Source organism: Crotalus tigris, unplaced genomic scaffold (genome assembly GCF_016545835.1).
Source record: "Crotalus tigris isolate CLP2741 ecotype Arizona unplaced genomic scaffold, ASM1654583v1 scf7180000018944.1027768, whole genome shotgun sequence".
In the NCBI taxonomy this organism is placed as follows: domain Eukaryota; kingdom Metazoa; phylum Chordata; class Lepidosauria; order Squamata; family Viperidae; genus Crotalus; species Crotalus tigris.
This window is the reverse complement of record NW_024097288.1, coordinates 812,447-827,373: the sequence shown is the minus strand read 5'-3', so window position 1 is coordinate 827,373 and position 14,927 is coordinate 812,447. Positions and strand designations below refer to the sequence as shown.

Here is a 14,927-nt window from a genome sequence, read left to right as displayed (position 1 = left end):
CATAATACATCTAGAAAAGAAAGTAGCTGTGAATAGGTTTGCTAAGACCACTAGCAACTAGCTATTTATAATTCATGGCAAAGCAATCCATATTAGGTAAAGAGCAGATGCTCAATAAATTCCTTCAGATTATTTAGGGGATGTTCCAAGTTAACCTATCCCTTAGAAAGAAGATAAAAATCACCAATCTGCAAGGAAAATTCTCAGAGAAATTCCTTAAGGCAGTTTATACTTTCAATCATGCAAGTCATGTTAATATGAAACTGCAGTCTGATAGGCAATACAAAAGAATGTGTCCCAAAATCAGTGAGAGAATACAATATCTGTTTCAATGCAACTCTAGATGGTCTTGTACTAGTTAATTTTTCAAAAACTTTGCAATTAACTTTGCAACTTGTATTAGTCTTATTGCATTTTTTCTTATTTTTTTTTTAGAAAGGAATTCTTCAATGTAAGTACAGTTACTTTTCTGTCTATTGTCATCTTTGAACTACCAAAATGTTAATCATAATTTCTACTGGGTTGTGGAAGCAATCGAGTAGAATGAGTAGATTCAGTTACATTATTGCCTTTTGAAAAATGTAATCTTTAAATTTTGGTACAGCTGGAAAATATTTAAAGTGATTTCTAATACATCATTTAAAATATTTGGATACAGTAAAGTATCATTGGGCAATCTTTTTCTTTATGCATTATACAGTTTCATCAGTGAACATGTTTAAATTTTTAAAGGTTTTTGGCCACTGGGCTAAATATATAGTTCACTTTCATTAAAAGAATAGTAACTGTTGTTTTCATAATTAAAGTACATATATTTTCTATTTAGACAAATTCATTTAAATGCCAAATGAATTTTTTACTATAATATTTCAACATGAGGGTTTTGTACATATTGATATCATTACGGCCACAAGATTTTAGGCTAAAATTTTAAAATTTGGTGATTGGTGTAGCTTTATACATGAAAATATCTTCATCAGTACACTATCCAGACAATTAATAAATAGTAGTTTTAGTTCAGGGAAACTCAGTTGAAATATGTATGGAAAAATTTTATACATACATACATACACATATATATGTATGTATGTATGTATGTATGTATGTATGTATGTATGTATGTATGTAGGTCTTTGGTTATTCGGGTTTTCTCCCGCATCAAATTGGAAGTGTCTTGGCGACGTTTCGACGAAGTCTCATTCATCATCTTCAGGCTGGTGTTTTCGGCTTTGTGCTTCTAGGAGCAAGCCGAAAACACAGCCTGAAGCCGAAAACATCAGCCTGAAGATGATGAATGAGACTTCTTTGAAACGTCGCCAAGACACTTCCAATTTGACACGGGAGAAAACCCGAATAACCAAAGACCTACATACAAACACCCGCGAAAACCTCAGAAAACACACACACATAGATAGATAGATAGATAGATAGATAGATAGATAGATAGATAGATAGTGCTCAGATGTAATTTTTTTTTATTTCATGAGCAGGAATATGAGTTCCAAGTACAGAGTTACAGAAAGTGAAAAGGTGAGTATTATATAATCTGCATGTTTCACACAGCTATTATATAAGGTACAGTTGCTAAAAACTGGACAAGTCAATTGAACCTAGTAATATATTCTTACTGAGTCTGGGGAAGGAATCGGCAGGGAAAGAAGATGGGACTTGATTTTAAATATTCCTCATAAAATGTTCCCTTTAAATGTTTCTCAGCCTTTGGACTAAGATCAAGTATGGTATCCCTTCAAATGAACACTAATATTTCAGGAGGGGGGAAAAAGGTCCAGATGGCTATTTTATGTTTAAACATAAATTTAGCTTATATAATTTCCCATCTATATTTGTTGGTTTTGAAGGAGCCGCAGCAGTTTTTGACTCTGGATACCTGTCCTCTCCTAAGATCATTATCACACAGTATAGTGTAACAATATTGGCTATGGCAAACTTGTTTAGGTTTATAAGATGATATAAATGAAAAGTCTACCTTTAAAAAAATGTCCTTTTTTTGCTATGATCTTTCTATCATACAAGATCACTGACAGAAAATGTAATATTAGGCAGATGTCCATGGAGATGCTAGTAATATTTATCATAATGGCCATCACCTATGGATTCATGCCAATGGATCTTGACTTTTTCATGTTAAATCAGATTTAAATCCAGTTCACATGCACACATCAGATTACTACAAAGATGACCACAATGCTTCCAAATTAACTAGTAACCTTCTATAACATGAAAGGCATGATAGTGCTCCTAATATTTGTTGAGCAGTAAAATATTTGCTCTTGTAATATCAGGTAGATTTATTATATTTGGGGATTATATACACATGTATGTATATGTATGTAGTATATATGTATGTATTTGGGAGAAGTGGGAAAGGCAGGTCAATAATCTTTTGTTCAAGTTGATATAAAGAAGCATACTTTGTACACTTGCATATAATTCTCCTAGTGTGTTGAGTACATACATGACCACAGGTTGTTTACAAATACTACAGCATGAACTTCATTAAAACTTGTTTGAATTATGTTAATTATTTGATTCCTTTAGGATTTCAAGCACACCAAGTCCTTTATTATTTAAAAGAAAATCGATTTCTGAGGATCACAATTTGCTGCAGAAGTATCAAAGGGATGAACTCTTCTGTAAAAACGTTAGGAGCAACAACAAAAACTTGGTGGCAGATTCAAGATTCTGTGGCTAAAAGGTGGTAAAAGCTGTCAAAAATGTTAGTCTGATGTTGCTTCTTTAAAAAAGGAGTGGGAATAATTGGCAGAATATAAATATATTATTGCTGTTTCACATATCTACATGTAAAGAAATTGTGAACTAATGGTATAGTTCTGATTACATCTCAAAATGGGTACTGTTTGAATAGGAAAATGTATGTGAAAGATTGGTGTTTTCTCACTGACAGCATTAGCTCCCATGGCCTTTTGGTGACATATGGACGAAAATATTCCATACAGGCAAAAAACAGTATTCACATTATAAATTTCTGTGATTTTTTCCTATAATTAATATGTGACCACTATTGGCTTGGATGGCATGGAATGAGAATTGGACAAAATCATTTAAAATAAGACTAAAATGGCTACCAGTTGTGATAAATAAATACTATTTCCCATTTTTTACAAAGAGTATTAGTTTGTGGAGACAAATGTAGAAGGCTATTGCCTTTAACTTCTCAGAGGTTGATGGAAGCATTAGGCACTAGGATCAGAAACTGGATTACATAGCACTTTGATCTAATTAAGGGGGCTAATTATAAAACCACTTTTCTGAATGGAACTCTGTGAAAGGAATAGCCTTAAACAATTATCCATATTATTCCAAAACAGAGTTTGGGGTTTTGGCATTCACGGAGGACTTGCTCTTTCTCTAAAGTTGCTGCTATAATTGCTAAGGAAAATAAAATTGCAATCAGTCTGGTCTCAGTCTATAATAACCAGATAATTTTATGAAGCAGAAATATTTCTAACAAATTGATTTGAAAATTATTATCCATTTAAATCATTAATTTGGATTTGAGGGTAAATATGTTTTGTTGCTGTTGTAGGGCTAGGATCAAGACAATAACACTCATCAAGAGTAGACTGAGATAATGATAAAAGAATATGTGTCTTTATTTAGTCTGAAACTTTATTCAAATATGTGTAATCTACTGCAGAACCAAATGGAGTTGGCAACCTCTCAATGACGAAGGACTACTCTTTTCTTTTTTATTTGTATGACTGGACTTCCTACTTTTGAGGTGGGGACTAATTATCGAAATAAATGAATCCTAAATATAGCATTATATCTTTTGGTTGTTTTCCACCAAACACAGAAAAAAGATTGCCATACAATCCAACGGTGTTATTTTGAGGGTGCTAAAAATATACAGAATTACCTGAGGATATATAGGCTGCTTCCTAACACAAGTGACCAAAAATACAAATTCACTCAGTCCATTATTTCAAGTTGGGGGTTTTCTTGCAGTAAAATGGAGCCAAAATATTATTTAAAAACATTTTGCTTAAAGTATTTTTTAAGGTCATTGATGGCTTCCAATCATATATTTGATACTGAAATTATGGTAAAAGGTTCTTTACCACCATTCGTATTTTTATTTTATTATTTAATAGTCTAGGAAGGCTGTTTATATATTTTTGTCTGAGAAAAAACTTCAAGAAAATATTGTTGGTTTTTAAAATATATATATTTGTATGTGTATATATATATATATATATATATATATATATATATATATATATATATATATATATTTGTATATATATACATATATACAAATAAATAAATTGTTTTATACAATTTACAATATACAAATAAATTGTTTTTGAAATGTTACTCAGGCGTTTGTATCTCCAACTGTTAAACAATGCAATAGATTTTGGTATATTTTGTACATATCCCATTCTTTGAAAACAAAATAGGGGCACCTAACAAAACAACAAATCTTTTAGTACTACCAGCATTTTGCTAGAATAAAAAATAATGTTCAATTTTTAAAAGCACTAGGAACGTTGTGATTCTTTTTCAGTCACAAATAAAAACTGTAGCATAGATCAGAATTGAATCAAATTTATAACAAATGTAAAAAAATAACATAAGCATATACACTTAAATCACAAACTGTATTTGACAACTCTTTTATATTAAATCCTTCAAATATCTGATTTGACAGCCATATAATTTTCAAAAATAAATGATATGATCATACTTCACTTCTCTAAATGAAGTCAGCATTTAAAGGGGAGGGGAATCATTTACTGTTCTCTTAAGATTTTTTTAAAAAATGTGCTTTCTTAAACTGATAGTAAAGAATATTTGGTAGTTTTCAACATCCTTGACGTACTATAGACTTGCTTACTATCTTTAAAATAATTATTTACTAAGGACCAATATCAGCAAGTTATGGACTTTGTGGTGAAATTATCTACAATCTTAATGGCTCTTGTTTATTCAAAACAAGTATTCCCTTGAAAGACTATAAAACTGTGGAGTCCAGAAAAGGCTGCCAAGCAAGAGTAATCATTGATGTGTATAAAAATGACGTTTTAATCATTTAAGTATCCCTATTGCATATAGTTCACAATAGGATAAAAGACATCCTCAGCAGTGGCCCCCCAACCTTTTGGGCACCAGGGACTGGTTCCATGGAGAGAGGTTTTTCCCGGAGGAGGCATGGTTTCGCATGTTATCTGCATCCCAGGATGAGGCTTCTCGTTTGTGTGGCCCAGTTTCTGGCACACTGAGGCCCGGTGCCGGTCCACTAACTGGTAATTGGGGACCCTGATCTAGAGTACTGTTACATTCTAATTTCTCATGATTGAAATGTGGACTATTTAAATTATTTTCCAAAATTTTACTTTGTTTAATGAGTGATTAAAGCTTATCAGAAAAATAAAAGATATTAATTTGTAATGAAATATTTAGTAATATGCTTTTACAAGCATATTGGGTGAACAAGAATCTATATAATTGAATTTAAAACACCAGTGCACACTGTTAGCATTGAACTGTTTATTTAAGTTATAACTGCAGACTAACTCAACATGTCCAACCTAATGCTTCGTATACATGTGATCACATCACTTCTGAACTTCATCAAATTTAGGTTCTGTTGAGAGTAGAAAAAAAATCTCGTTAGTTTATTTTGAAAATAAAGTTTTTTAAACTTGATTCCCATTGCCATGTACCAGAAATACTGTTCAACACATTTTTTTTCCAGATAAGAGCAAATAAATGCAGCATTTGCTTGTGATATACCATGGCATAAAAATGTTCAAGTAATCATCAAAAAGCAACATTGGATTCCGCTTTTTTTTTCATACTAGAGCAGGGGTGTCAAACTGCCGGCCTGCAGGCCGGATGCATCATAGCGAAACTGTGCATATCCCATTGCCAATGGCAAAAAAGTCACGATATGCCGCAACACGTCACGTGACATTGCGAGTTGGACACCCCTGTACTAGTGATACGAATCACTGAAACTGAATTATGCAAAAATAAAGCTTGCTGAGTTATTTCTTAGTCAAGCTACAACTTGAAATAACAAACGAATTTTAGGACGTTCCATTAACAATCATAACAAACTACAAAACCTTACATTGATTGTAGCGGATATAAAAATTAACACAAAGATGCCAAGTATGATTGTGTATAGACATTGTTGGAAACAGAATAGACGATAATTATGCTAAGAATATGAAAACATGGGTTTCTACAACTTTATTTTATACTAACATTTGGAAATATGTTTCATAAATGTATTGAAATTACAATCTCATAATTGATTTGTTTTGAAAACAATTCAGAACAGTGGTTGTTTAGAACCACTAAACTACATTTAGAATTCAAATGTATTAATTACTGCCTGCTAAGTCTGTGTAGAGAGCCAGTTTGGTGTAGTGGTTAAGGCACCAGACTAGAACCCAGGAGACTATGAGTTCTAGCCCTGCCTTAGGCATGAAGCCAGCTGGGTAACCTTGGGCCAATTACTTTCTCTCTCAGCCCTAGGAAGACATCTTTTGATGGGATCATGTAGCAAACATGGAAGGAAGAAACCATGTGTAATATAGGAAAAGATACAGGTGCTTTAAGTAGTAACAGAAAAGTGTTTGCACCCTGAAGCACATTTTTGCCTCTAAATCAGAAATGCTGCGTGTGATCTATTGCCTATAATTATATTGTAACCATCAGTAAACTATAACTTCGGTTTTATCACCTTTAAGCATATTATATACAGATAATCCTTCATTTACAAGCACAATGAGCAACAGAATTTCTGCTGCTAAGCAAGGCAGTGTTAAATGAGTCATGCCTGATTTTATAATCTTTTTTGCTTTGGTTGTTAAATGAATCACTGCAGTTAAGTGAATCACATGGATGTTAAGCAAATGGCAGCTTTTTCCATTGACCTTACTTGTTGGAAGCCATCTGGGAAGGTCACAAATGGCAACTACATGACCCCAGGATGCTGCAACTGTTGTAAATACATGCTGGTTATAAGTGCACAAATTTTGATCACATGATCATGGGGATGTTGCAAAGTTTTAAGTGTAATGACTGATCTTAAGGGATTTTTTTTCAGTGCTATTGTAACTTCCAACAGTTACTAAACAAATAATTGTAAATCAAGGACTACCTATAATGGGCACATTTCTAAAACCTTACCTTCAAATTTGAACTCTGGAAATTTGGTCATGTCTCCACCACCATATAATCGTACGAGTTTCTCAGTCTGATCATTCACCTCTTTCTCATATTCTGGACCAACATCAACAGGACCACCAGCTTTTCTAAAAATACAATAACTGGTTTTATTTTTTTTTTCAAAGGAATACAAAAAACTGGTAACATCTTTTTTAAAAGATCCATGTATGAGAATTCCAAATTATTTTTTTTGGGAATCTACAATTTATTTAAGAACTAACAGAATGACAACTGATTACCAAATTTATAATGCATAAATATATTCATAATAGCTTTTAGATCATTTGCTACATAACCGCTAAATTATGAGAAGAAAACCATAGGAAAATATCATTAACAAGTTGACTAATCAGGAAATTCTAAACTGAATTCTCAGCCATCAATATACTTGAAGAACAATCTCAGACCAGACACATACTGGCCTAGACTAGAGTATATAGGGTTTCCAACTTGTCTCCCATTGACATCTTAGGCACCTATCAGAATCAGTGTGCCTACACACATTTCTTAGGAGCAAATATGTACAATAATTTCCCCAAGGGGGCCACATAAGAAACTAGGCCTGTTGTGGAGGGACCCTTCTTGCTTCCGCTGTTGCTACAGGTTGGAAAAGTACAGTCAAAGAGCCAGATGTGGCCTGCAGGCCATAAAATGCCCAGGCCTGCTTTGGAATATACCAGATTCCCTGCTCCCCAGTTTTAATTTTAAAACAGCATGCTTCCAAAAAAACCTGAAGCCTCTATCACTCTCCACTTTATTCTTAGACAACACTGGGTGGCTACTGATCTTTTTGAAAGTATATGCACCTATTCCAAAAAATGGGAACCTGACAAAGTACACTGGCAGAGAGTATCCTTTACTAGTTTGTCTTTTATTATATGGAATTTTTGGAGTAGCCATGTCCATCCTAGAGCAACATATTGTGAAAGACACTTTTTTGAATGGATAACCTGCTTCATTTGCTGCAGATACCCAGAACCTACTCAATTTGCCTGAAAATGGAAGATAACATTAGGGAAGAAAGCTTCTTGGAGGAAAATTAGTAACTTTACAGCATAGGTTAACAGTAAATAAATCTAAGCTACAATGAATTGTTTACTAGTTGACAAAGCTTGCAGTTGATGCTAGAAACATTATAGAAGGTATAACCTGACTACAGCGTTGTATTCAACACTATTTGGGGGTAAAGATAACTTAAGATACAAGCTGACATTAAACCTAGTATTTCCTGCTCAGTTCCTGCTACCATTGTTGAGGCAGTCCATTAGTATGTTGTGCATGGAGAATCCCAGGATTTATCCTTTCTTCAGGAACTGTATTAATAACATATGCACCATCATATATTAATTCACCAGTGTTTTTTGCCATTCTATTTTCTATTTATGTGTTTTTGTGCAGTCTTAATATACTTGTTATATAGTAGAATGGGCATCTTTGTTGGCAGCTTATTACTGAACAACTTGGCCACACACATATATAATTATGATAGGATTACTGGGAAATATTTCTGATTCTTTGTTACTAATAACATTAGAGAACTGACTGATGACAGGACTGACATAAGCTGCCTGATTAACTGTCTCTCCTAAAAATCCTGCTACATTTTTTGCATTGGGCAAAAAATGTTATGAAAATTCATTGGAAGGAGGAAATTTGTTGACGCTATTACAGATCTTGAAAATCATATTGTAAAACAAATGTATTTAAAATATTTTTTTCATTTGTGGTCAATGACCAACAAAGTAACTATACTGCTCAAAAAAATAAAGGGAACAGAAACGTATAGGATCCTATACGTTTGTGTTCCCTTTATTTTTGTGAGCAGTATATATTGGGTATAGGAAGTCTACACACCCGTTAAATGTTAGAAATGTAAAAATATCAGACCAAGATAAATTACTTCAGATTTTTTTCCCTTTAATATAACATATAAGCTGTACAACTGAAAAACAAACTGAAATCTTTTAGGGGGAGAATGATAATAAAAAACTTACAATGTGGTTGCATAGGTGTACATATCTGTATTCTTTACTGAAGCACTTTATTTTAGGTCAGCATTCACTCTTTTGGGGTAGCAGCCTATCAGCATGGCATATCTTGCCTTGGGAATCTTTGCCCATTCTCCTTTGTAAAAGTGCTCAAAATCTGCCAGATTGCAAGGGCATTTCCTGGGCACAGCCCTCTTCAGGTCACCTCCCAAATTTTCAATTGGATTCAGATCTGGACTCTTATAATAATGATAGGAAAAATTCTGAAGTGATGTATCCTGGTCTGATTTTTTTTTTTTTAATCTCAAAAACCTGACATTTCAACAGGGTCATGTAGACTTTCTATATCTACTGTATAATCCAAAGCAACATATAAAAACAGGCTCAAATACAATAAGAACAATAAAAGCATACAGTCCTGCCAGTTAACATTTACATATAAGAATTAAACAAAAAAGAACAAAATATAATAAAGCAAAACAAAATTGATAAAAGTTAGGCAAGAGAAGAAAAGGACTTATTGTAACATTGTTCCAAGATTAGGATATCTTAAGCCTTCTTGTGACAATAACTTCTGGTAACAATTATAATACTACATAAGAACTCTGTTCATAGAAGCAGGATTCTGGTTTGAGAATTAGAAAACAGACACTTCCATCTTATTGATCTCTGCTAGGAGGTAATACAGATATTCTAAGACAGAGGTCCCCAACCTTTTGGGAACCAGGAACCGGTTCCGTGGAGAGAGGTTTTTCTGCAGACCGGAGGGGGCGTGGTTTTGTTTGCTGCCTGCATCTCATGGATGGAGCTTTGCTTGTTTGTGCAGACCAGTTGCTAGCATGCCACAGACCGGTACTGGTCCATGGACCGGAGGTCGGGGACCCCTGTTCTGAGACATACGTTCCCCTAAAAGGGATAAAGAACTATATGCACTAAGATTAGGCTGATTCTTGCCATGTTCTCTCATTAAATGGAATTTTATGAAACCCATTCAATACTGCTGAGGATAGAGCATTAAAGCAGGTAAAAAAGAAAGCTGTACAGTACGTTGAGCAAACCAGGTTTGACAGATGGTTTGCAGGTCTGAAGGTTTCCAGGAAGGAACCCACCCTTGTAAGTTGCTTATAGTGCTCATCTGTCTGAAGACCAAAATCAAAGACACTTTGGCAAATCTTAGGCCTAGAAGTAGCAAAGAGTGTATAGAAAGGCTATAACAGCAAAGGTCAGCTGTAATATTTACTTCACACCTTGATTCAAAACCATAAGAATTAGTGGAGCCAGTGAGCCAATAAAAAATAGAAGTTTAAATCAATAAGAAAGATAGCAAACTTAGTCCCTGGATTCCAAAGGGATCATTCCCACTTCCCTATGAATTAAAACAGAGTTCCTCAACTTTTCTGGCTTTGCAAACTGATGGGGGCATGAGTGGTTGGCAAGTCCTTGCGCAGCTCCATTTGAGCAAGAGGCGGGCATGCATGCCTGCCGCTCGTGCAAACAGCGCATGCATACGTGTTTGCCTGCTGCTCACAGAAGTGGGGATGCACACTCACCAGCCACTTCCATGGCTCAGTTCTGAATGGCTCATGGGCCATGGCCTGGAGCAGGGGTAGGCAACCCAAAACATTTAAAAGAGCCACTTGGACCCGTTTCCCACCAAAAACAAAACACTGGGAGCCACAAAACCCTTTTGATATCTAAAATGAAGCTAACACTGCATATATCCTTTTTTACCTTTATTATAAGTGTGTGTGTGTGTGTCTGTGTGTGTGTCTGTGTGTGTGTGTGTGTATAATAAAGGTAAAAAAAAAGGATATATGCAGTATTATTTTCAGAAGGGTCTCAGGCTCTCTGTGTCTCTCTCTTTCTCTTCCCCCCTCTCTTTTTCTCTCCCTCTCTCCCCCCCCCCTCTCTCCTTCTCTCCAATCTGCTGCTTACCTGGCAAGCTGGCTTCAAGCTGTTCTCCAACAAACTCAGTGGTAGGCAACCTCGGCTCTTTTATGACTCATGGACTTCAACTCCCAGAATTCCTGAGTCAGCATAGATGGGTTAGCTAGCTCTCTCCTGCGCTTCCTGCAGAGACGCAGCGAAGGGAGGAGCTCAGCCCAATAAGCTTTTCAGTTCCTTGGAGAACACTGTGAGTCCACTCTCTTTTTTACACACACACACACACACACACACACACACACAGAGAGAGAGAGAGAGAGAGAGAGAGAGAGAGAGAGAGAGAGAGAGAGAAGCAGGGAAGCGCAAGTGCCTCTCTGTCTCTGTCTCTCTCTGCAAATGGCAGAGGAGGCTGGGAGCCGCAGGTTGCCGCCCTGTGGCCTGGAAGTTGGGGACCCCTGAATTAGAGTGTTTCAAATACAACATGGAACCTGAAACAGAGCTTCCAAAATTGCATTGGACAGTATCCAGGAGCTTTAGATCATTATGTGCGCATATATGTGCATTGTACAGCATTGGGATATAGATGGTATTTAAAATGCAATCTGTTCTACACACAAGTCCTAAAATTAGACAGAGAGAACCCAATTAAACAAGAGTCAAAAAGACTTTTGTTCACTTGTTAAGGTAACGATCTAGGAGATTTTCTAATTTTCAAATCATTTATTAGTCTCAGACTCTCTGGGTGGGAGATCATAGAGGGATGCTATGCATTATGTCATTTGGGGCAATAGATGGAAAATAACTGTGAAGCATATTATAGAACTCTTATATAACTTATATAAAATCAAATCCATAATCCCAGGACCTTTCAATCCATGGGTTTCATCAAATGAAAATAGTAACCAATAAAAAGAAATCTTTATATTATCCCATATTAAATTCATACAGCCGACATTTAAATAATACTATAAAATAACTTGCAGGAAGTGTGAGTAATAAAAGTAGTTGTTCATATAAATGAACTGGTAATTAACTTACTGGCTCTTGGTCCTATAGTCTCTAATCTTGTCCAAGAAGAGCTTCTGTACAGGATCAAGTTCCTTTGCTTTATTAAATGCAATGGCAGAAAAGCCAATATTTCTACGCAACTGGACTGATAGGGCTGAACGGAATATGGAAGAAAATCTAAAGAGCTGTTGAAGAATCATGATAAATTTGCCAAATTTTCACCTGGAAAAACAAAAGATACTACATCTGAAATGCAAATTATTTACTTTTATATGAGTACTATACTAGTCTGAGATACGTTGGGAAACCCTGCTCCAAATTTAAACTCACTCCACAAGAAGCAGGAACTTCCAAGCTGCCACTTCAAAACTGTATTGTGAACTGCAATCACATGACTGCAACCAGCTTGCATTTATGACGAGTTGCAGCATCCTGCAGTCACATGATCACAATTTCCTTTTTTGTTTTTTTTGCATCAAAAAATAGCCATTGGGAACCTGGATTTGATTGCCAGTGATTCACTTAACAGCAAAAGAAACTGTTGTAAAATCAGATCCAATTCAACTTACGACTACAACTTATGATAGAAATTCTGGTCCCAATTGTGGTCATAAGTTGAGGACTATTTGTATAAACCTGACTTTTTGAATAGGTCATCAGCCAAGTTATTTGGGATACAGCCCAGTGATAACAAAGCTTGTATTTATTTATTCAATGTACATGTTGCCTGTCTCTAACACGTGACTCTGGGCAGCTAACAATTTTAGAAAACAGAAAACAAGAAAACAAATAGACAATCAACTGCAGAGATAAAAATATCACCAACAAAAACAACACCATCAGTACAAATACAATTCACATATTTCAATAAGACTAATTTGAGTAAAGCTCAAGATGAAGAGGATACTTCCCACTGACTCATTTAATTTTTGTATCTTTTGCATTGTGATGATTTTGTTGAATTTTATGTTAAGTCACCTTGAATTATTCTAATTTATGGCATACAAGTCAGGTAAATAAATATTACCAATGGTAACAGAAAAGATTAAGGCAATAATATGCTACTTTGCCAATTAGGTTCTTAACTTTTAAAACAAAAATCAATAGGATGTCCAGTTTGGGAAATTCCACTAGGCTGCAGATGAAGGAGAAAAACACCCCCCCCCCCAAATTATTCAATCACATCAATCAGCAGATTAGTTGCCTCTCCTCCAGGTATCTCCATCAGACATCATCTTATGCAAAAATATTTGTGTCCTGACTCATTTCAAGACTACGATTTTATTATTGATAGAATAAATATCAAACTATCAGCAATTAATAAAACAACAGTTCTTAACTGAGCTAGATAGGACAGAAATGTTTTCATTTTCCTTAATCATTTGTAATTCTTTTTCCGAAATACTGAAGGAGAAGCTTTCTTATTTATCATTTATCAACGATCTATGAGAATGTTCAAGGCTGAAAGGTTTGGGTAAACATAGTAATAATAAATTTGCTTAAAGAAAATGAATTCCAGCATTAAAATCAAAACTATGCTGATTTTAAATATGTAAGTGTTCTGGAAGACTGCTTATTACAGAAGCATTAAATGCTTTAGATTTGAAGCTGTTTGAGGCCCTTGGATTAGGAGGCAAGATCAAGCAAGGATTTACAGGGGAGCTAATAAAGTTCCCATCAATGAACAGCTTTTCGGGCCCATTCCAAATACTTAGTGTTAAAATTAGAGTACTGATACTACACTAGTCTTTTTTTTGTTGTTGTTGTAGGCACCCATTCATTTATCTCTCCCGAGTAAATAAATAAATAAATAAAGCAGCAGTCGCACTCATTTCATCTCTCTCCACCGAATAAAAGAAACGGGTCTGGTAGAAAGGATAGCAGCTGCGATTATTGCGTCAGAAGAAACGCCACTGAGGGCATAATGCCCAAGCCTCCGGCCTCCACAACATCAGCTGGCACTAGCCATTTCTGCCAAAGAAGTTGCTGCTCAGAAAACTCCTGCCCAGCTCTCTGGAGGCTTCACCCACTATAGCAACCTATACTTCGCAGTCCTAATCCCACTGTCCTTAATACCATCTCCTTTGATGTACCGGACACTATTTCCGCGATCCTCACTTCTTACTGTGGCCAAATTAACGCACCACCTTCGGAATCGACGAATTAGCGGTTTACTTGTCACTAACTGCAGCCACTCGCTTAAAACCTGGAAGCATTCTTCTAAGGACTACATAGAAGCCAGAATATCGAAGAGAATGGGGAGAGACGATTCTGAACAATGTGGCCGAAAAAGGAGAAATGGGATTAAACTACCTAAAGCCGAAATCCTTCAGAGATGGCTGCTCTTTCAAGCCTTCTTTTTACCCGTCTCCTCTCCTCAAAGGAGCACCACGAACGGTCACCTTCCAGGAGCCTGCAGTCAAGTGGCCCCGCCCAGCCGCCGAAAGTCGCAATGGGTTTCGGGAATTTTGCTTTTTGACACCCCCCCCCTCCGTTCCCGGTCACTTGCTATCTAAACACGGCTCACCTTCATCTTCTCTCTGTTATAGCTACCCGAAATTGCTTTCCGGCTCTTTTCTAATCAGGAAAGGTCATTAAAACTCGGAAAAATTCTTTAACCGACGGCCCGTATACCTACCGGAAACAGAAGAATTCACTTCCGACTTAAAGTGGCGCTTGTAAAAATGCTTTGAATTTTACTATAGCAGCCCAGGCGGGCTCGCAAGGGGTGCTGGGAGTCGTAGTTTTTGCCCTGGCGCGCGGGAGGGGGGCATCGTGTATCTGCGCTTTTCCCCCGCCAGGGCCCCGCACGCAGGCCTA

At 36.0% G+C, this 14,927-nt stretch overlaps 2 protein-coding genes across 8 annotated transcripts in view; one reads left to right on the top strand and one right to left on the bottom strand.

Annotated features, from left to right (window-relative positions):
* JAM2 (junctional adhesion molecule 2) overlaps positions 1 to 3,802 on the top strand; it is a 31,606-nt gene extending 27,804 nt beyond the window's left edge. For 4 of the 5 annotated variants that reach the window (XM_039357772.1, XM_039357770.1, XM_039357771.1 and 1 more), the window contains 3 exons: positions 436 to 451; positions 1,491 to 1,530; positions 2,560 to 3,802. In XM_039357772.1, coding sequence (XP_039213706.1) covers positions 436 to 451; positions 1,491 to 1,530; positions 2,560 to 2,592 — 89 coding nt within the window. In that variant the 3' untranslated portion in view covers positions 2,593 to 3,802. The remainder of the gene's footprint in view (positions 1 to 435; positions 452 to 1,490; positions 1,531 to 2,559) is intronic. The other variant, XM_039357769.1, reaches the window with a different exon arrangement.
* A 1,713-nt stretch (positions 3,803 to 5,515) lies between these two features.
* ATP5PF (ATP synthase peripheral stalk subunit F6) lies at positions 5,516 to 14,883 on the bottom strand. 3 transcript variants are annotated; one of them, XM_039357773.1, is made up of 4 exons: positions 14,421 to 14,577; positions 12,138 to 12,329; positions 7,189 to 7,313; positions 5,516 to 5,632 (listed from the first exon to the last, which is right to left on the bottom strand). In XM_039357773.1, exons 2-4 carry the CDS (start codon positions 12,305 to 12,307, stop codon positions 5,604 to 5,606), a joined length of 324 nt encoding a protein of 107 aa, XP_039213707.1. In that variant the 5' UTR covers positions 12,308 to 12,329; positions 14,421 to 14,577; the 3' UTR covers positions 5,516 to 5,603. The 3 variants fall into 3 exon arrangements, with proteins under 3 accessions (XP_039213707.1, XP_039213710.1, XP_039213709.1); XM_039357776.1 differs by lacking the exon at positions 14,421 to 14,577 and adding an exon at positions 14,746 to 14,883 and having other exon boundaries at positions 5,518 to 5,632; XM_039357775.1 differs by lacking the exon at positions 14,421 to 14,577 and adding an exon at positions 14,635 to 14,769 and having other exon boundaries at positions 5,518 to 5,632.
* Between the last annotated feature and the right edge of the window lie 44 nt (positions 14,884 to 14,927).